The sequence below is a fragment of the Carassius carassius genome, chromosome 26 (assembly GCF_963082965.1).
Source record: "Carassius carassius chromosome 26, fCarCar2.1, whole genome shotgun sequence".
Classification (NCBI taxonomy): domain Eukaryota; kingdom Metazoa; phylum Chordata; class Actinopteri; order Cypriniformes; family Cyprinidae; genus Carassius; species Carassius carassius.
Genome location: NC_081780.1, coordinates 7,187,020 through 7,208,747, shown reverse-complemented (window position 1 = coordinate 7,208,747; position 21,728 = coordinate 7,187,020). Strand labels below are relative to the sequence as shown.

At 39.0% G+C, this 21,728-nt stretch overlaps 1 protein-coding gene and 1 long non-coding RNA gene across 3 annotated transcripts; both read left to right on the top strand.

The window, feature by feature from the left end:
• The first annotated feature begins 339 nt into the window (after positions 1–339).
• Positions 340–6,538, top strand: LOC132105386 (scavenger receptor cysteine-rich type 1 protein M130). Its single transcript, XM_059510471.1, is given in 10 exon segments — positions 340–662; positions 2,081–2,377; positions 2,616–2,930; positions 3,577–3,888; positions 4,034–4,348; positions 4,430–4,500; positions 4,575–4,719; positions 4,794–5,540; positions 5,653–5,724; positions 6,186–6,538. Coding segments are annotated over 10 exon segments (2,739 nt in total). The 5' UTR covers positions 340–550.
• A 6,253-nt stretch (positions 6,539–12,791) lies between these two features.
• Positions 12,792–14,587, top strand: LOC132105663 (uncharacterized). 2 transcript variants are annotated; one of them, XR_009423973.1, is made up of 5 exons: positions 12,792–12,941; positions 13,287–13,352; positions 13,497–13,559; positions 13,893–13,955; positions 14,128–14,587. It is a non-coding gene; the product is annotated as an uncharacterized LOC132105663 (long non-coding RNA). The 2 variants fall into 2 exon arrangements; XR_009423972.1 differs by lacking the exon at positions 12,792–12,941 and adding an exon at positions 12,973–13,113.
• Positions 14,588–21,728: the final 7,141 nt, after the last annotated feature.

Genomic DNA, 21,728 nt, shown 5'->3' with positions numbered 1-21,728 from the left:
CGAGCCTTATATTTGTCAGATCCATCAGCATTGGTTTTGATAGCATACACCCTTCTACCCCCCACTGCTTTCTTGCCCTCAGGTAGGTTGGTCAAAGTAAATGTGGTGTTATCCCTCAGTGATTTCATCTCCTCATCCATTGCATCTATCCACTCCCTTGAGTTGGATGAAGTCACAGCTTCTCTAAAAGTCTGAGGTACATTGGAAACCATTTTACATATTGCATTATCCTTTTGCACATTACATTCCAAATTGAATATTGCTACCCATATTCTTCCATATTCAACAAGATAGATTAATTTAATTTTGATAGATCTCTTCCAATTTTTCCCCCTTACTGTTCACAGAAATAATAAATGTGCGGTTGGTTAATGGAAACAGTCCCTGCAGTGGGACAGTGGAGGTTCATCACAGAGGTCAGTGGGGAACAGTGTGTGACATTGGCTGGGATTTGGCTGATGCTGCAGTGGTGTGTAGAGAGCTGGACTGTGGAGAACCTGTAGATGCTCTGAGTGATGCTCAGGTTGGACTCGGATCAGGACCAGTCTGGATGAATAATGCAATGTGTACTGGATCTGAGTCCACACTGAAGAAGTGTGGATCTATCATATGGGGTTTTCAAGGTGTGTGCCAGAGCAAGAGTGCAGGAGTCATCTGCTCAGGTAAACTCAAAACTTCATTTTGTTGAAAGAAAGAATAGAAATTAGTCCATGTTTTGTTTTTCTGAAAGGTCAATTCATAATCCTTTTTTTTTTTTTTTTCAGGTGTCAGGCTGGTTGGAGGTTCTCGCTGCTCTGGGAGGTTAGAGATACATCATGATCAGACGTGGATGTCAGTGTGTGATGCTGTCTTTGACCAGCAGGATGCAGAGGTTGTGTGTAGAGAGCTGGACTGTGGGGCTCCTGTACAGGTGCTGGGAGCAGCTGCTTTTGACAAAGGAGACGCTCAGATGTGGACACAAGAGATTCAGTGCAGAGGAAATGAATCTCAGATTCACCTCTGTCCAACACCTCTGCCACACAAATACAACTGTTCACATGATAATGATGTTGGATTGGTGTGTGCAGGTTTGATCAAATTCTTATATCAAATCTTCTGACTCCTTGTATGAAAGATTTTTTTTCTCTCTCTTTATGAGATTCTTCTACTGTTTTATTTGCTCTGTTCAGAAGTATTACTTATCTTTCTGTATTCAATAAACAGACCGTGTGAATGTGAGGTTGGTTGGTGGTCACAGTCGCTGTGCTGGTAGAGTGGAGGTTCTTCACAGAGGTCAGTGGGGAACAGTGTGTGACGCTGCTTGGGATATGCCTGATGCTGCAGTGGTGTGTAGAGAACTGGACTGTGGAGAACCTGTAGATGCTCTGGGTGGTGCTTATTTTGGACCAGGATCAGGACCAATCTGGACTAATCGTATGATGTGTACTGGATCAGAGACTACACTGAAGAACTGTGGAACGATTATGTTGTTAGAATATGACTGTAATCATGGTACAGATGCTGGAGTCATCTGCTCAGGTGAGCTGTTCTAAAATGTAACCTATTACATCACTGTTGATCCACATGCCTTATATTTTAGTTCCAAAGATTTCTATTGATTTTTTTCAACAGCAAGGGCATAGGTTCAATTCTCAGGGAATTCATGAACTGATAAAATGTTAATCTTGAATGCATCTGTAAGTAGCTTTTTCTATGTGCATAAATGTGTGCCAAAAGCATAAAAGTACAATGTAAATGTAAATCCAAATAACGTATTGATTAGTTCTTCTTCAGAAGCTTTTATTGTACAAGCTCAGTATCACAAGTGTTTGCTCTTTTACCTTTCAGAAAAGGCATTAAGTACCGTACACCTTCAGTGTTTTTCTGTGTCGTCCAGGGCCAAGACTAATGATAGTTATATCATAGTTTAGTAAACATTTTTACTATTTGAATGCACATACAATAATGATCTTTCAGCATTAATGAATGGTACAATCATTTCAGTAAATGTTATTGCCAAGTTTTTATAAAGTCTTGCTTTTTTAAGTTTATGATAACAGTGGTTATAGAACTTTTCTTTTAATTTCTCTCACTTCTGCAGGCGTCAGGCTGGTTGGAGGTTCTCGCTGCTCTGGGAGGTTAGAGATACTTCATGATCAGACGTGGATGTCAGTGTGTGACGCTGTCTTTGACCAGCAGGATGCAGAGGTTGTGTGTAGAGAGCTGGACTGTGGGGCTCCTGTACAGGTGCTGGGAGCAGCTGCTTTTGACAAAGGAGACGCTCAGATGTGGACACAAGAGATTCAGTGCAGAGGAAATGAGTCTCAGATTCGAATGTGTCCAGCATCAGAGAAACACAGCTGCTCTCATGATGATCACCAGGTGCTTCAGTGTGCTGGTAAGAAGATTGATATGAGAGAAATTAGTAGCATATTAGGATCATATGCATCCCATTGCACTTGATGTGGCCCTTGCCAGACCCGCAGCTTCAAAGAATGAACTAAAATAAAATAAAAAATAACACTGTAATTCTGTTTTTTTTTTTTTTTTTTTTTTAATCTATTTGAGTAATTTTAAACACAATGACCTCTCTTTAGAATGACTGATTGATTTTAGTCTCTGTCTTTCTCTATTAGATGTAATGCATGTGAGATTGGTAAATGGTAACAGTCCTTGTGCTGGTAGAGTGGAGGTTCTTCACAGAGGTCAGTGGGGAACAGTGTGTGACACTGGCTTGGATATGCCTGATGCTGCAGTGGTGTGTAGAGAGCTGGACTGTGGAGAACCTGTAGATGCTCTGGGTGATGCTCATTTTGGTCCAGGATCAGGACCAATCTGGATGAGTCTTTTAACATGTTTAGGAACAGAGTCTACACTGAAGAACTGTGGGTCAGCAGGACTGAATATACCAGTGTGCTCTCATAATTATGATGCTGGTGTCATATGCTCAGGTGAATAAAGTTAAACCTCAAAGCATTCCTCACTTTCTGATAATTTTTGTCTTCATTATGTGAGAAAAAAATATATATTTTTGGATGTGGTTAGCTGCATATCAGATTTAAATATGTCTGTTATATTCTAAGAATTAATTACCACTTAAGTATTTGAGATCTTGAAAATAATGTTAATTAACCATGACTATTTTATTGCATTTTCAAAATGACTTAAATAGTTACAGCACACCATCCATAGTTAAAGGCAATGGTGACCTCAATTTTTCAGCTTCAAGAAGCATTTTACATTTAACTTTTATCCAAAGTGACTTACAATTGCTATATACATATACACTCTGGAGCAACTAGGGGTTAAGTGTCTTGCTCAGGGACACATTGGTGTCTCACAGTGGATTCAAACCCGGGTCTCTCACACCAAAGGCATGTGTCTTATCAACTGCGCCAACACCACCCCGTTTTCATTGAATAACAACTACACTGAGATTACAATTGTCATTTTTGGGAAATTCAATTAAAAACCCTTTCATTATGTACTACCTAAACATTAATAAATATATATATATATTTATAAAATCTAATTGGATGTTAAACTTGCCACATCCAAAACCTTCTCACCTAATCCTCACTTATCCAATATAAACAGGTCATAAACGCTCCAGACTTGCTGATGGGTCTAATCTTTGCTCTGGGAGGTTAGATATACTTCATGATCAAACGTGGATGTCAGTGTGTGATGCTGTCTTTGACCAGCAGGATGCAGAGGTTGTGTGTAGAGAGCTGGACTGTGGGGCTCCTGTACAGATGCTGGGAGCAACTGCTTTTGACAAAGGAGACGCTCAGATGTTGACACAAGAGATTCAGTGCAGAGGAAATGAATCTCATATTTCATTCTGTTCAATATCATCACTCAAACACAACTGCACCACTGACAACATTGTGGGACTGATCTGTTCTGGTTAAGTATAAATATTCAGCAGCTTTTCATTTGTTTTTAATACTAGATCATGTCTTTGGTTTGAGTTATAATGTGATCAATATAATGACAACTTAGCTTAAGAATGGTTTATGCATTGTTTCTGAACTCTTTTTACTTTGCTCAGGTTACACTGATCTCAGACTGATAAATGGCTCAGACACTTGTTCTGGAAGAGTGGAGCTTCAGTTCCTCAAAGAGTGGGGCACATTGTGTGATGCATGCTGGGATATGAGAGCTGCCAGTGTCCTCTGTAGACAGCTGAATTGTGGGATTGCTGTGTCTGTTGTTGGATCAGACTGGTTTGGAGAGGGAAGTTATGAAATCTGGGCTGATGTGTTTGATTGTGACGGGAATGAAACAAAACTCTCAGAATGTTCCATCTCTTCATGGAGTCGAGCTGAATGTTCTCACAGACGAGATGTTGGAGTCATCTGCTCTGGTGAGGGATTTTATTGAACAAAAGTTAAGTACATAAATTACCATACAATATATTAATAAAAATGCCACATCTTTCACTCAGGTTCCTCTCTGGCTCTTCATGATGGTCTGGTGCGGTTGTCTGGAGAGAGACAGTGTGAGGGGGAGCTGGAAGTTTTCCTCCATTAGGTCTGGAGGAGAGTTCTGCTGGACTCCTGGAGTCTCACTGAATCCTCTGTGGTCTGCAGACAGCTGGGCTGTGGCTCTGTGAACACAGTCATGAGTGTGTGACGGGCTTCCAGTGCTCTGGGAGTGAAGCTCATCTGGGGAACTGCAGCTCTCCACAAACTCTCAACTGCAGCTCCACACAACAGGTGTACATCACCTGCCTTGGTGAGAACAACAACATCTGGACAGATTCTTCATTTGTTCGTGATCAATGATGTTTTTCTTTCTCTGAATATCAGGTCGTGGGTCCATCAGGCTGGTGGGTTCTGGGGGAGACTGTGCAGGGAGGCTGGAGGTTTTTCACAGAGGCTCATGGGGGACAGTGTGTGATGACTCCTGGGATATTAAAGATGCCCATGTGGTGTGCAGACAGCTGCAGTGTGGAGTGGCCCTCAGTAACCAGCAGGTACCAGCCTGGTTTGGTCCTGGTTCTGGACACACATGGCTGGATGAGGTGGAGTGTGAGGGGAATGAGACGTCCCTGTGGAGCTGCTCTTCTTCAGGCTGGGGAAAACATGACTGTAAACACAAGGAGGATGTAGGAGTCGTGTGCTCAGGTAAACATGCTACTAAATAGTTTAAACTGAAATTAAGTATAAAGTTTTACACATTTCAAAATTCAAGTGTACAAAATTTTCACATTTTTGAAACTTGTGATTTTAAAATTGATATTGTTTGTGTAGAGTATAAAGAGATCAGGTTAACTGAGGGCTGTGAAGGGAATGTGAAGGTTTTCTACAATGGATCCTGGGGTAATGTGTGTTACAACAAGATGGACAAAGACACAGCGAGTCTGATCTGTCAAGAGCTGAACTGTGGAAGATCTGGTGTTTGGTGTGATTCTACACCAAGATTAAAATCAGCTCCTAACTGGCTGGATAAAGTTACATGTCGACCACATGATTCCACTTTATGGCAGTGTCCTTCTTCAGTCTGGGGACAGAATAACTGTGGTGACGATGAAGTGGCCAAAATCATCTGCTCAGGTAAAACAGATTATTTTTTTCATCAGTAAACAACACAAGAGTTATCCTTTATTATTAGTGCTTTGAGAAGATGTGTGGAATACATTTAATAACAATTTAATTGTTGTTACAGAACATGAGATCCCTGAGTCTCCTCGAAGCTCTCTGACATGCTCCACATCTCCCCATCACAGACAGTGTTCAGGTAAGTTCATTTAACAGAAACAACCATGAAAATTTCGAATGTTGAATGCAACCCTTGTTGAAAAAAACAGCACATGCTGGTTAGGTATGTTTTGAATCATGGCAGCTGGTTTAAGGTGGTACTTAGTGTGTCATGAGCTGGTTAAAAGTTGGCTATGAGCTGGTCCTGAGCAGGAGCTAGTTGCTTAGGACCAGCTTAGACCAGCACATGACCAGCACATGACCAGCAGTCATGCTTCAAAACATATCTAACCTGCATATGCTGTTTTTTTTTCGACAGGGACATAAGATAATGGTATTTTAATATGAGAAACCAGCAGGATTTCATCTTGGAATATACAAAAGATCACACACATACTCCAGTGCAGACGCTGCTGTTCAGACAATACTCTGCTGATAATTAATGTATCTACCTTTTTGTCTGTGTGTGTGTGTGTGTGTGTGTGTGTGTGTGTGTTTTAGATCATGTTCCTCTCAGACTGAGTGGAGGTAAGGGCCGGTGCTCTGGGAGGCTGGAGGTGTATCATAACGCTGTGTGGGGCTCAGTCTGTGATGATCAGTGGGACATCAGCGATGCTCAGGTGGTCTGCAGGCAGCTGGGTTGTGGAGCAGCACTGAGGGCTGATGGGAATTCAGTCTTTGGTGCTGGTAAAGGTGTTATGTGGATGAACAGAGTCGAGTGCAGAGGGAATGAGATTCACCTGTGGGACTGTCCTCTCTCCCTGAAAAACCACACTGACTGCTCCAACAAAGAGCACGCTGGACTCACATGTGCAGGTCACAGCCAAATACTGAGAAATAATATTTATTTTTAGACCATTTTAAATGTGTGTAATATTGATATATTTAGAACATTCCTAGCTTTGAACATGATTGTGTTTGTTTTGCCAGATTTCCCAGATGTGTCAGTGTCCTCTACTCCTGGCACAACAACATCAGCTTCTCCTCCAGTTTCTCCTCCAGTTTCTCCTCCCGTGCGCTCAACATCAGTCTCTCCTCCACAAACTCTCTCCGTCCCCCCAGTGCTTGTGATTGTTCTGGGAGTTGTGCTCTTACTGCTCTTAGTGCCACTGCTTATACTGATTCAGCAGAACAGAGTGATGAGGAGAGGTAGGATCCAGAGACTGTCATATTGTGTCTTATTCAGTGTGTGATCAGTCATGTGTTGTGAACTGACAGCAGGTTTGTCTGTCTACACTCACAGCTCTCTCTAAGAGGAGACAGAAGATGAAGACTGAGGCCGTTTATGAAGAGATTCAGCACAGATCCACTAACAGACACAGTCTCTTCACTCAGAGGGGTGAGTAACTGTCATAGTATTGGATTTGTAGTCATCAACAGGATAATATGGAAGTAAAATAATGACTTATGTCTTTGAAACAAAAAAGCATGCTGAATAGCACTATCTGAAAAAATAATGCATTGAATTAACAGTACTTGCATTTAAATGCCTTGTATTTCCAGGGCTTGCATCTTTAGGTCCTGAAATTTAATATAGTTGTTCGTTTAAGCTGTGAATATTTCAATTAAAAATATTTCACACACGTTTTCATAATTAAAAAATCAATAATTCATATTCACGTTCCAGAATTCACTTCCAAAATATTAAATCGGTTAAAAAATACGATGTATAATATTCGACAGGCAAATTTCGGCCCATTTTATTTCACTTTCCAAATACGCTTCCACAAATTCAGTGGTTAAAATTCGGCAGATAATTCGCCCTTTCACATCCGGGAGCTGCAGGAATAGCAGTAGAGCACAGAGGCATAATCTCCAACTGCTGTCAGTTGCTCACCAGCAGGTGGTGCAAGCGGCTTCTGATGAAGACCAAAGCAACAGGTGGATTAAGTAATACAGTTACAAAAACTGATCTGCAGAAATTAAGCAAGCGCTAAGTAGAAGTTTTGATTATCGGGGCATGTGGAAAAGCTGATTGTGCGTATGTGACCCGATATATCTTTGACCAGATCTAGATTTAAAGGTTCTTGACTACGCCACCTGGTGCCTCTCACACCAGGATATACTTTGCACCTTAACTGCTAATTATCTAATCGAAGGCAAGCAGGTTCGTAGCAATACACCAAAGATGAACTGAACAGAGACGTGCTTTCAATATAAAAATAATAACAAAACTTTATTGTACAATAGTATAATACAAGAGTCACATCGTCATACTGGAGGCACAGTATTAAAACGAGAGACTAGACCTGGTATTGGCTGTTACAAGAGACAATACGATTAACAATTTAATTAGAAAATACTGATTCACTGTCAAGGCAGGTTACCTGTCCGGGATACGCGTGACGTTCACCGCCCGTGCTCTGGATACTGTAGCCCACGATCACGTGCACACACACACACACACACACGCACACACACACACAGGCAGGCACAACCACTACAAGCCAATGATTCAATCAATATTGTGAAGTGCAGATTACCACTACAATACGTGGTGCAGTGCGCGAGGACGGAACCAGGAACCTCTCTTATGAGCAGCTACTCTAGTACTCTAGAAAAAGGAAGAAAATTACAAGAAAGTTATCACTACCAGAGTGGATCGAGAATGTAAAACTATACACCACTAGTACAGCCAATACCATATCAGTCGGACAGATATGTAGACGGAGGCTACAGCAAAATAACCATAATAAAAAAGAAAAGAAAAGATATCTATAAAACTTAATTTGGGCAAGGCAAAGCAGCAGGAGCAATCTGTCTACAAACACAAAATCATTAAAATTAGTGCTTGATATATACAATGCACAAATAGTCCTGTAGCATCGCAAACATTTCATAAAAACATTATTTTCTTTTACCTCAATGTAGACATACGAACTGACACAGCGGAAAAACAGCCCTTTGCGCCAGCCTTCACAATCCTACATAACAGTTGTTACACACAGCATATTCATCAAATACATTTATATTAAGAGTTGACAATAAAACACAGTCATGCATTACGTCCGGGCAACACAATCAGACTCCTTTTACATGTGTTCAATGCTTTTAGTCCCAACACACTGGATCTACCCGTAACACAATAAACAAACATTTACCTTCTTAATATTGCTGCTTAGTTGCGGTACAGCTACCTGGCAGGTGCATTGCCCAAGACCTGTGCGCAAATGTGCTCATTAAAATGCATGTCCCAGCAATGACACCCACGTTATGATTATCAGTAAAATGCACAAATAATACCTTCAGTAATACACAGCACGATTACCCGGAAGCATCTGGCAATCAGTCAAACACCTATTTTCCAATAGCCCAGTATTAGATACAATATAAATGCTTAGCTTGCTACATCATATAAACATTTACCATACCTTCGTTGCACAGGAAAACCACATACCCAAGCAGTAACAAAATGTATCTGAACACCAGAGAATCTCTCTAAGCCCAACAGTGCAGACTATTTTATAGGAACTGACCTAGACGCAAATGAGTTGTTTAGCCACTCACGGCTAGCTGGGTGACGTCAGAGGACTACCGTAGCTGCAGAGGGACAAACTTCAACAGGACAGCGAATACTCTGACGGTTACACGTAGCCTATGTTTATTTCAACCTCTTTGCTGTTACCAAGTAGCATTCAAAGGAGATTATAATGGTGTTTTACCCAACGCTGAATTACAGAACTAACATTACATCTAAGGAAGACATATATTGCTTTCGGTTGTTTAGTTTCCATAACTTTGTGTCATGGCTTGTGCGTCGCTGAGCTGTAATACTGGGGATCCCCTCACGTCACACTCCAGGATTCCCCAATGACGAGTAACGCTTCTCAATCAGCTAATACTGCGATATAAGACCTCAGAATACATTTTATTGATGATTATGCAAACTATATAGACAGTTAAGCAGATGTAAAATATGAACGAACGCTCAAGGTTTCACGCGGTTTCCCTCAGAAATCTGTTAAAGAAAAGAAAACACATTACGTGGCTCAGCGCACTAACAGTGACAGCGATTAAAAGACAAACTCACATCTTACTGATGATGCAAACTATATACAGACAGATGAATATATGAACGCAAGTTTCAGAACAAGAAAAAGTGCATGTTATATATATAAAATAATTTATTTAATTTATTTAAAAAATAATTAATGATTGAATAAGGGGCCATTCACGTATCGCGCCTAATAACGCGTGGAAAATGCTATGCGCGCCGCTTTCTCCTTTTTTCCAAAGCGCTCGGGCAGAAGCTCTCCTGAGGCTAAGCAACAATGACGCGCTCTCTCCATGAAGACGCGGAAATTTCAGCAAAGGATAAATGGACTTGCAGCACAAAAGAAAAAAAATCGCTTTCAGTAGCTCTGCTACTAAATTTATTTCAAAATGGCAATCCATATACAGCTATGATCAGCAGTTCCTTCATCTTGGCTGAGCTTTCAACGTTTACGGGAAAGGATGAAGCTGAATGTTTAGTTCTTGTCACATGACCTGCGGTGCGCTTGCGGCATTCTGAAAGTTTAGATGTTTTTAACTCGATGCAGTGCGGACGCGCCTGAAACGCTTCCATTATGAGCGCGCATGCATACCGCGCGCCTACATTGGAAATAACGAACTTAAGCATGCAAAAGACGCGATATGTGAACGCCCCGTAAGAACTGCGGTCTTCTACTTCAAATATGCCGTGGAGAATCACAGAAAGTGACCGAATTCAAGAACATTGTTGCGGCATCTCTCAAGCAACGAATAAACACCGCTAACTTGGAGAATGCAGTGAAAACTCCTCTTCTCGTGTCTGCCCTAGACCCTCGGCACAAACATCTCAGGTTTCTCGATGAAAACATGAGAGAAGTAAGAAAAAAAAAACTTTTTTTGAACATTATCAGAACATTTTCCTTGATGCGAGTGGTGCGTCACCAACGATGAAGAGGATGCAATGCCCACTCGTTGGAAAAGGCTTAGCCAGTTCTCCAGCGATGATTACAGAGAGTCCAGCCGAGACGAGTGGGAACAGTTCTTGCTGGAGCCATGTAATCCACCAGATGAGGATCCCATTCAGTGGTGAAACGAAAACACGAAGCGCTTCACAAAACTTATTCGCTTAGCACACCGTTATTTGTGAGTCCCACCAACGTCTGTGCATCAGAGCACGTTTTCTCCGCGGCCGCCCTTATTGTTAACAGACTAAGGAGCCGACTTTCCCCCGATCATGTTTTCATGCCCATATTTCTTAACAAGAACATGTAAAACAATAGAAAAAAAGCAAAAAAGATTTGCTGACAGTTTAAAAGTTAAGTGTACAATAGCCTAATTGCTGCAGGCTGCTTTACGTTTTTTCTTTGTTCACTTATTATTATTATTTTTTGCTTTTAATCTGTACTTTTATTTGTTTGCACGCATTGTTAAAGGTTTTCAGCTACAAAACACGATGTGTAATGTTCAAGCTTATTGTGTGTAAGCTTGTTCAAAATGACGAAAACAAATGTTGCTGAAAAATAACGTCTGACTCATTAAACTTAATTTAAATAAACGAATATTCGAATATTCTTTTTTTTGAGAGCTTAAATATTCGAATGTGATATTTGTGGGAAACGCCCATCCCTAGTAAGTCAGTCTTGTATCTAGCAATGTACTACAACTGTTGGAACATGAAAACCCTTTCCAGGGATCTTTAATATGTAAATAATTGTATACTGTAAATATATGAAGGGAGGTATTGGCAAAATCTCACCTGTAGAAAATCACTATGAGAAATACAAGATTAAGAATTTGACTGTGTTATTTAAAATTTTAATTAAAACACATTGGACCTTTTAACCCAGTCAGTGGAATTGTCAGACGGTCCCTTGGGTGCGGTAGCACGTCAAAAATTTCTTCAGTTAAAATTTTCAGAATATACCTAGATTGTTTTTAACTCATTTTTTTATGTTAATATAAATTGGTTGCATATTGTTAAAACTAATCATGGTATTGATATCTTTGTGTGACTGTCGACTTTATAGATCAGCGGTAATGGAAATCAATTATAAAGAAAATGCAGCGCATTGGATTCTTTTTGACCCAATTTGCTTGCCTGTATATAATTTGCATAATCATCAATAAAATCTATTCTGAGATCTGAGGTCTTATATCATAGTATTATTTGACTGAGAAGCGTTACTTGTCATTGGGGAATCCTGGAGTGTGACGTGAGGGGATCCCCAGTATTACAGCTCAGCGACGCACAAGCCATGACACAAAGTTACGGAAACTAAACAACCGAAAGCAATATATGTCTTCCTTAGATGTAATGTTAGTTCTGTAATTCAGCGTTGGGTAATCATTCCATTATAATCTCCTTTGAATGCTGCTTACTTGGTAACAGCAAAGAGGTTGAAATAAACATACGCACAATCAGCTTTTCCACATGCCCCGATAATCAAAACTTCTACTTAGCGCTTGCTTATTTTCTGCAGATCCGTTTTTGTAACTGTATTACTTAATCCACCTGTTGCTTTGGTCTTCATCAGAAGCCGCTTGCACCACCTGCTGGTGAGCAACTGACAGCAGTTGGAGATTATGCCTCTGTGCTCTACTGCTATTCCTGCAGCTCCCGGATGTGAAAGGGCGAATTATCTGCCGAATTTTAACCACTGAATTTGTGGAAGCGAATTTGGAAAGTGAAATAAAATGGACCGAAATTTGCCTGTCAAATATTATACATCGTATTTTTTAACCGATTTAATATTTTGGAAGTGAATTCTGGAACGTGAATATGAATTATTGATTTTTTAATTATGAAAAGGTGTGTGAAATATTTTCAATTGAAATATTCACAGCTTAAATGAACAACTATATAAAATTTCAGGACCTAACAATGCAAGCCCTGGAAATTCAAGGCATTAAAATGCAAGTACTGTTAATTCAATGCATTATTTTTCAGTTAGTGCTATTCAACATGCTTTTTTGTTTCAAAGACATAAGTCATTATTTTACTTCCATAGGATAATCACTTCATACAGAGGGACTTAAATATAGTAATGTCACCCGCTACTAAACCCTATGTACTGTATTTTGCGTAATGCATTTATAATTAATTAGAAACATTCTAAAAACATTCACACCGCAAGTTCTTATATACACCATTCAACTTATAATTAAGATATGGTTTTTATTTATTTATACATTCATTCACTTTTATATTTTTTATTAAAGCAAAATCTGCAGAAAGAACCACACCTGAATATCATAATGATTTCTCCAGCACTGAAGGCCCAACAGGTGAGTGACTTCAGCTGATGGGTTTCACTTCTTTAACCTTCTGTGCCTGTGAACAGTAAACCTGTTTCTGTTTATAGACTTTAGTCAAGGTAGACAGCACATTTTTTGCAGATAAAAATGAGGATGTGAGGGACAGACTTACAGTCTTAACAGTGGCATGTACTGAACAAAGGTTCTAGATCACATCATTTTCAAAAGATAACTGAAGGTTTTTTTGAAGATGTGTTGTCAGTTGAACAATTAGTATGTTAATAGTACAATCCACTGTACACCCTTAACTTCTATCCAATCTTTCCCTTCTGTCCTGACTAATGTCTGTTCTCTCTTTGTTTTTAACTCATTTAGAAAAGCAACAAATCACATCAGAGAACTATGATGATGTCATCATTGCTGGACTGAGACATGCTACAGGTTTAGTTCTTAGAATTATTTCTAAAGGTTATAACACAATGTATGCGTGTATATTATTTTTTAATTGTAAATATGCATATTTTTAAATATCCAAAATGTTGTTCATTTGATGGATACATTTCATTTTTCATTATTTTGTTGTAGATGACTTACCAGAAAACTATGATGATGTTGTCATTATAAGACAGCTGTCCAATGATAAAGCAGGTGTGGGATTCAATTTTCACCCTTCTAGATTAGAATAGGGTATTTTGTTTTTACTTTTCTTCAAATTATTGTGCCAAATAAAGTATGTAGTCCAGTGGTGTCCAAACCTGCTCCTGGAGGGTCAGTGTCCTGCAGAGTTTAGCTCCATCTTGTCCCAACACCCCTGTCTGGAAGTCTCTAGTGACTCTGAAGATCTTGATCAGCTGGTTCAGGTGTGTTTAATTGGGCTCAGAACTAAACTCTGCAGGACTGAGGCCCTCCAGGAGCAGGATTGGTCACCCCTGATATATGTCTATTTGTTCATGTAATTAATAATAGCCACATTTATATCAGAGGGTGTTCAGGAGGAGTATGATGATGTGAAGAATGTCAGAGAATATATGACTGACATGTTTGGTACGTTATTAACACCTTCCTTTAGTCTTTATAATCACTTTATATGATACATTTCTGTGGTTATAAATGCTCTTTTATATTTACTGCTAGTTTTAGTGTTGTAGTGTTTTTATATAATGCATTGTAATGTATGTATTGATTCATGAATCATTCTCTTCTTTATCAATAACAGACTATGATGATGTGGAGGAGGATCCAGGAAAACAGACAGGAGCTGTTTAACTCAAACCTCACACACTGCCTCAAATCCTTTCAAAGCTTTTAAAGTATAAAACTTACTATATAAGTTTCAGTTGCAGTCTAACAGTGTTTTGTTACATTCTGTACTGAAATATACAACTGCTATTTTTGACAGAAAAAAAATGCTTTGCTTTCATGACCATTTTTAAAAGATGCTTGACTTTTTCCAGACACTTTTACAAATCTTTTCTATTGTGTAGCCTTAGAAATTTGAGAGAACAAAAACCTGTCATTTTCTGAAATTCAGTTACTTTGAATAAACATAATTGTGTTGAGTTCAGATCGTTCATCATTCAGCTGCCACCCATCATTAATGGATTATAATATCTTCAACTTAATAATATTATAATATGAAATATCAAAATATCATTCACTGATGGCTCACTGTTAATATTTTGCTAAAGGACATTAGAATGTTACGGTGGCCGAGAGCTTAATGTGCTGCAACTTCAGAAAACAAATAAAAAAAACATCTTTATCAGTCTGAGAGCTACAAATACTCGCAACACACCCAAATACAAAACACACTGCAAATACTCCCAACATAAACAAGGAACACACAAGTAGCGCAGACCACAACAAAATTACCCCAACAAATATATATATATTTTTTCTTGTAATTTTGATTACAATTTGATACCACAGTTGTACAAATACCATGGTTAAACTATGGTATGTAGTAAATCCATGCGTAAATTGTGCATGGTTTAACTATAGTAACCATTTTTTGTTTTCATTTACTTTTTATATATTAAATGTATTAATTAATTTTAAGGCTATGGTTAATTTTTATAGGGAAAGTTGTAAAAGTGAGACACATAATGTTAAAATAAATCTCACTTCTCAGAGCAAACACTGATCAGCATGTCCCAGCCATGTTAGTCACTTTGTGGTTCCCTTAAAGAAATCTGATGTCTGTGTGTCTATTTGCAGCACGTTTCTGTTTTTGCAGCATGTTTCTTTATTGTTTTTTGTTGTGAGTATTTGCAGCGCATGTGTTGTCAAATTGATGAAAGTGAAAAAGTGAAAGTAGTGACATTTGCCAAGTATGTTAACCCATACACTGAATTGGTGCTCTGCATTTAACCCATCCAAGTGCACACACACACAGCGGTGAGAAGTGAACACACACCCGGAGCAGTGGGCAGCTATATCCAGGGAGCAACTGGGGGTTCAGTGCCTTGCTCAAGGGCACTTCAGCCATGTATTGAGGGAGGAAGAGAGCACTGTTCATTCACTCCCTCCACCTACAACTCCTGCCTGGCGACCTTCGGGTAGCTAGTCCAACTCTCTAACCATTAGGCCACAGCAGCCCCATGAAGATGTTTTCTTAAATGGGTCATATGATGTGATTAAAATGTTTCCTTTCTATTTGGAGTGTTACAAGCTCTTAGTGCATGAAGAGGATCTGTGAAGTTGCAAAGACTAAAGTCTCGAATCCAAAGAGATATACTTTATCAAAGTTAAGACTCTGCCACTCCCCCCTAAAACGACTCATTCAAACACGCCCCCACATGTCTACGTTTGTTATTAAAGTATTTGGTAATGACTGTTCAAATGTGGATTTTTGTGCATCGTGTGTGTGTGTGTGTGTGTGTGAGAGAGAGAGAGAGAGAGAGAGAGAGAGAGAGAGAGAGAGGGTCACACAGTGTAGTAAGCTGTCTTAACCGTCCATGGCTTGTGTTCTGCAAACACATAAGAGCTTCATGGCTGTGTCTGTCACGCCACTCTTTTTATGATATTAGTGGACATTACTAAGGACATTATTAACTGTCTTTACATTTATTTTGAAAGGGGCGTTGCATTTCTGACGAGTGTTTGTGGTGATCGACCAATCACAATGCACTGGGTCATTTGGCCAATCAGAGCAGACTGCGCTTGTCAGAAGGATGGACTTTGTAGAAAACGACCGTTTGAGAGAGGCGGGGCATAGAGGACCTACAATAAGGTACAGTATTTGAAAAATAATGTGTTTTTTGAACATTAAAGCATGTCAACATATTCTGTTACACCAAATACACAAAATAATGGTCTTTAAAAAAGCATTATGTGATCCCTTTGTTTTTTTCATTTGCAGCGTTTTGAGCTCTTGCCCAGCATAGAATGTACTTAATAAATTTAGAAACAGCAGACATGAATTATAATCTTTCCTTTTAAATTAATATAACTATTTTATTTTTGATTCATTCATTCATTATTTAACCAGGATAAAAAAATGTGAGATTAAAACCTCTTACAAGAGTGACCTTGCTAAAAAAGCGCATCAACCTTTGGAAAAGGATTCTGAAGGGTCGTCAAAATCGTAAGGGGGTTATGGTCACAATAAATCACAACGGTCATACCACCCCCTCCCACGTACACATCAAAATGCTGAAGCGCCCAAACCAATGCCAACGACTCCTTTTCAATAATTGAATAATTCAGCTGATATGACAAGAATTTTCTCGGGAAAAAACATACCGGACGCTCAACTACCCAGTCATCATCCTGTAAAAGGACAGCTCATTGTTTAAGCCATAATCTACAGATAAGACAATTGATTCTGTTCTATGAGGCGATGCCTGTTCCCTTTCTGGTGTGCTAATGACATAGTTTTCGTCAGATTCCCGTCGCAGGACTGTATATGGACCAGCAAACTTGGCCTTTAAATGGTGATGAAACAACAGGTAACAAGGCCAGCACCTGATCGCCGACACAAAAAAAACGGTATTCCGTTCTGCGATCATACAGTCGTTTCATTTTTAATTGTGCCCGTTCCAGATTTACCTTCGCCAATTTAACAGCCTCAAAAAGTCGTCTTTTAAAACCATCTACGTATTCCGTTAACTTTTTTGGTGGTTCAGTAGGTACCCAGCCCTCTCGCACAAAAGTCGGTGGCCCACGAACGGTATGCCCAAAAACAAGTTCATTTGGGCTAAAACCAGTACACTCCTGAGTTACTTCCCTCGCCGCTAACATAAGCCACGGTAAGCCCTCCTCCCAGTCTCGATCTAATTCCGTACAATAAGTACGTAACAAGGACTTCAAAGACTGATGAAAGCGTTCTAAGGCACCCTGACTTTGAGGATGATATGCAGAGGATATATTATGCTTAATCTTTAGTTGACGCAACACCTCCTCAAATGTGTCAGATGTAAAATTAGTGCCCTGATCTGACTGTATAATTTTAGGTATCCCAAAAACCGACATGAATTGGGTCAATGCTTTTATCACAGACTTTGTCGTGATTGATCGTAATGCAAATGCAGCAGGATACCGAGTAACATGACACATAATGGTCAGCAAATATTCACTGCCAGATTTAGAACGAGGCAATGGTCCGACACAGTCTACAATTAGATGGTTAAATGGTTCAGACACTGCAGGAATCGGTCGCAAAGGAGCCGGCCTTGGATTCCTTTTTAGGCTTACCTGACACCTGACAAGTATGACATGTTCGAATATATTTAGATACATCACGTTTTAAGCGAGGCCAAAAAAAAATTTCGCATAACACGATCATAAGTCTTTTTCACTCCAAGATGTCCCGAAAAGTCATCATGAGTAAGCTTTAACACCATCAAACGAAATTGCGTTGGAACCACTACTTGTACAATTGACTCCTTCAGGAAAGCTTTAGCTTGAGGTGTCCATTTCCTTATCAGAATCCCATCACAAACAAAATAACCCTGTGCAGCATTTTCATCAGACATTACTTGTGAAAATAACGCATTTAAGGTAGAATCCGCCTTTTGCTCCTTAATCAACTCACCCGGAGACACAGAAAGAAGAGTCTGTGGCCACATGATGCCTCCATCCACCACAGACGGTTCTGCGCTCTTTCCGGTTGCAGCTGTTCGACTAGCGGCGCGCGTAACCACACATGCTGAAAAAACATCAGATAAACTCTGCATACTCTCATCTATATCCCCAGTAGAAACAGGTTTAGATGTAACAATCAAAGGTGATGGCACGTCACTCCAAACCCGCTCTCCTGCCAAATTATTCCCCAGAATGACAGATATTCCTTCCACTGGAAGAGCTGGTCTCACACCCAATTCGACTTCACCTTGAATTAAATGAGAATACAGACAAACCTTGTGTAAAGGTACAGACATTTTAGTCAGACCTATTCAGCAAATCAACAATGAACCACCCGTAAAGGTTTCATTTGAAAAAGGCAATACCGATTCCAAAATAAACGAAGCAGAGGCACCAGTATCTCGCAAAATTTTCACCGGAACTTTCTCCCCCTGCGGAAGTGATACGTAGCCCTCAGAAACAAAAGGTGAAAAACCGGAATTTGCACTGATGGTTTTTTCAACATCGGGCACACCTGCGAGCTCTAAACCACCTTTCATGGGAACAGCGGCCGCCAATGCCGTCGGATTGGACAAGCTATAACGATTGCGATCTTTTGCCTTAAGTATCGGGCAATCTTTTTTCCAGTGACCATGACCAAGGCAATAATTATTTGGACATATTTGGAGATTGAATCGACGTTACAACAATTTTGCCTGCATGTTCATTTTCCAACCGGCCAGCATCAAAACAGGATTTATGAATTAACTCATATTCGTCAGCCAAAACTGCTGCCTCAGCTGCGATAAACACCTTACGCTCTGCAATATACATAGCCGTTTGACTAGGAAGCATATTCTTAAACTGTTCTAAAACTAGTAAATTGATCAAATCCTCGAATGATTCAACAGCCGAAGCAGTACACCAACGTGTGAAACACAACTCTAATTCACACACGAATTCTACGTTTTTTAACGTTTTTTAAGCCCACGAAACTTCTGGCGATATGCCTCCGGAATCATTTCATATGCCTTAAGAACAGCATCTTTAACCTTCTCATAATTCTGACTCTCAGCCCCGCTCAACGCAGAATAAACTCTTTGCACCTTACCTGTCAAAACACATTGCAACATTAAGGTGTGCTCAGTTTCAGGCCATTTTTGTCTATCAGCAACCCATTCAAATAACACGAAAAACGTATCCACATCTTCCTCATTAAATGAAGACATAAATCGCAAATTTGCTACTACATTAAACTTAGCAAAAAACAGGTCACTTTCTCCCACAACACTGTCACCAAACATTTACATCCTACCTTCTTTCATGAGGTTAAGCCGCTGTTGTTCCAAATCTAATTTCCTTTTTTCCAAATCCTGCTGCGCAAATACGGTCTCCTGCTCTAATTTTCATTTCTCTATCTCCATTTTAAACTCCATTTTATGCTGTTCTATTTGAAGAAGAACTAATTCTTTTTGTTGTTCAAATGCCAGTGTTACCGAAGGGGACACAGGTATCTGTAAATCTGACTCTGCTACAGACGACATAATATGTTGATTTATCAGAGCAATTTTTACAACGGACCGAATATTCTCTTTTAACTTTTTATCATTCGTAGAAAGGTTAACATTGTAATGTGCTGCGACTTCAATAAATTGATCTTTCGTTAATAAATTAAGAACCTGCTCAGATGGATTTGCAAAAAATTCACTAACTTCAATCGATGTCATACTTAAAAAAAAATACCTTCACAATTCCATAAAAACATACACTTAAAATCTACTACATACTCACTAACTGCAAAATCATCACTAAAGGATAGCCTAGAGATTCAACTTCACACCCTTCCTAAAAAGTAAACTAAGTAGACCCTAATCTTCAAGCATACAGTGGCGGGTTTTTATGCACTTGATACCGTAAGTCGAAAAGAACAACCAATTAAATTGGCGATTCCCTCAAACCTCGGCGTGCTCCCGAGACTTAGCTCTAACCACCGATCTGCTCAAAAATAATAAACTAAAACAAAAAAAATTCAACATGCCCAAAAAGGACATGCCGCTAAATCCTAACAGTGAAGCCAAAACTCAAGGGTTCCCACTAAATAAGCTACAGCTGTGAGCAGTTGAAAAAAACCTAACAAATAAGCCTAATAAATGTACTCATCTCTCCTACAAATTTAAACAATCCAAAACAAACTTACCAATCCTGCTGCCAGGCCAATAACAAAAAAAGAAAAATTTACAAATTCAAATTTTACCAAATTAAAAAACAAAAACAAAAAAAAAACACACAATTCCAAATCAAAACTAAACGTTTAAGGACGAGCCCCCATTTGTTGCGAACACAAAGGATCACAACAAATAAGGAGAGGACGAAATACATTCATTGCCAAAACCTTAGTAGGTTTAGTAAGATTTTTTTAAACAAGTTTTTGAAAAATGCTCACCAATGCTGCATTTATTTGATTAAAAAAAATACAGTAAATGTAATTTGAAAAATCTTTACAATTTAAAATAAATGTTCTCTATTTAAATATATTTGAGAATATATTTTTTTCAGCAATGCTGATTTTTTTGCGGACATCACTCCAGTCTTCAGTGTCACATAATCTTGCTAAAGAAACTCATTATCTTATTCTTATTCTTATCAATGTTGAAAATATGTTGAAATATTTTTGTGGAAACTTTGATGTATTTTTATTCAGGATTCTTTGATGAACAGAAAAATCTAAGTTCAAAAGAACAGTATCTAATTATATTATAAATGTCTAGACTGTCGTCTTTGACCAATTTAATGTGTCTTTGCTGAAAAAAAAATGTATTCATTACTCATTAAAAAAAATCGAACAAAGTTTAAAAGAATGTTTTTTACCTTCAGAATTGTTCGATCTCTTTCATGAATGATCTGTTGCTCCATTTCCTCGTATAATCTGCAGAATTCAGTGTCATGTGTGGGTGCTTTCCTGTGCAATGAGGCAATGGTGTAAAATGTTAAAACAAACATTTAGCCAAATACAATCAAAAGGCAAAGTTATGACTGTAGCGTATCTGACCCGAACCAGACAAATTAAAGAGTTGATCAGGACTGTGGTTGAAATATGAGCCGAATTCCTCAGAAAGGCAACAGGAGGTCATAAATCTTTCCTAGTGCCACAAGTCCAAAGCAAGATAACCAACCAACCAACTCTTTCATAGAACAGCTTTCAACATTAACACCACTAGAACAATTATTGACAATTTCAATTCGGAGAAGAGATTGTCAAATTTGGGGCAAGTAATTAAGATGCAACGTCGGACATAACATGTAAACCCATGAGAGTTATACACAATATCCTTGGATTGACTTCCCCCACCTAGCAGAGCCAGACTGAAATTCCTAAGGGGGCCTTTTAACATCTGATCCCCACAGAACATCCCTATGTCAGAGAATGGCACAGAAACTATCTCTAAGTCTTTTTAATGAACTCAAAATTACTTATAAATGAATATCAGTCCATCGCTTAACTCCATATTCATTTATATGTAACCCACACATTTGACTATCATGTTATAATCACTTATTGTGTATGTTTTTATAACTATTGGATAGCTTAAGGATACATATTCATGTCTAGTATGTATGTGTTTGAATCTGTTAGCTTGAAACAATCCTGACCATCAGTTATTTGTCAAATGTATCATATTCTTGTTATAGGAATCATGTCCAAAATTAGACCCTGCAAGAGCGGGAAAATTCGGACCACGTGCTTGATAAGAT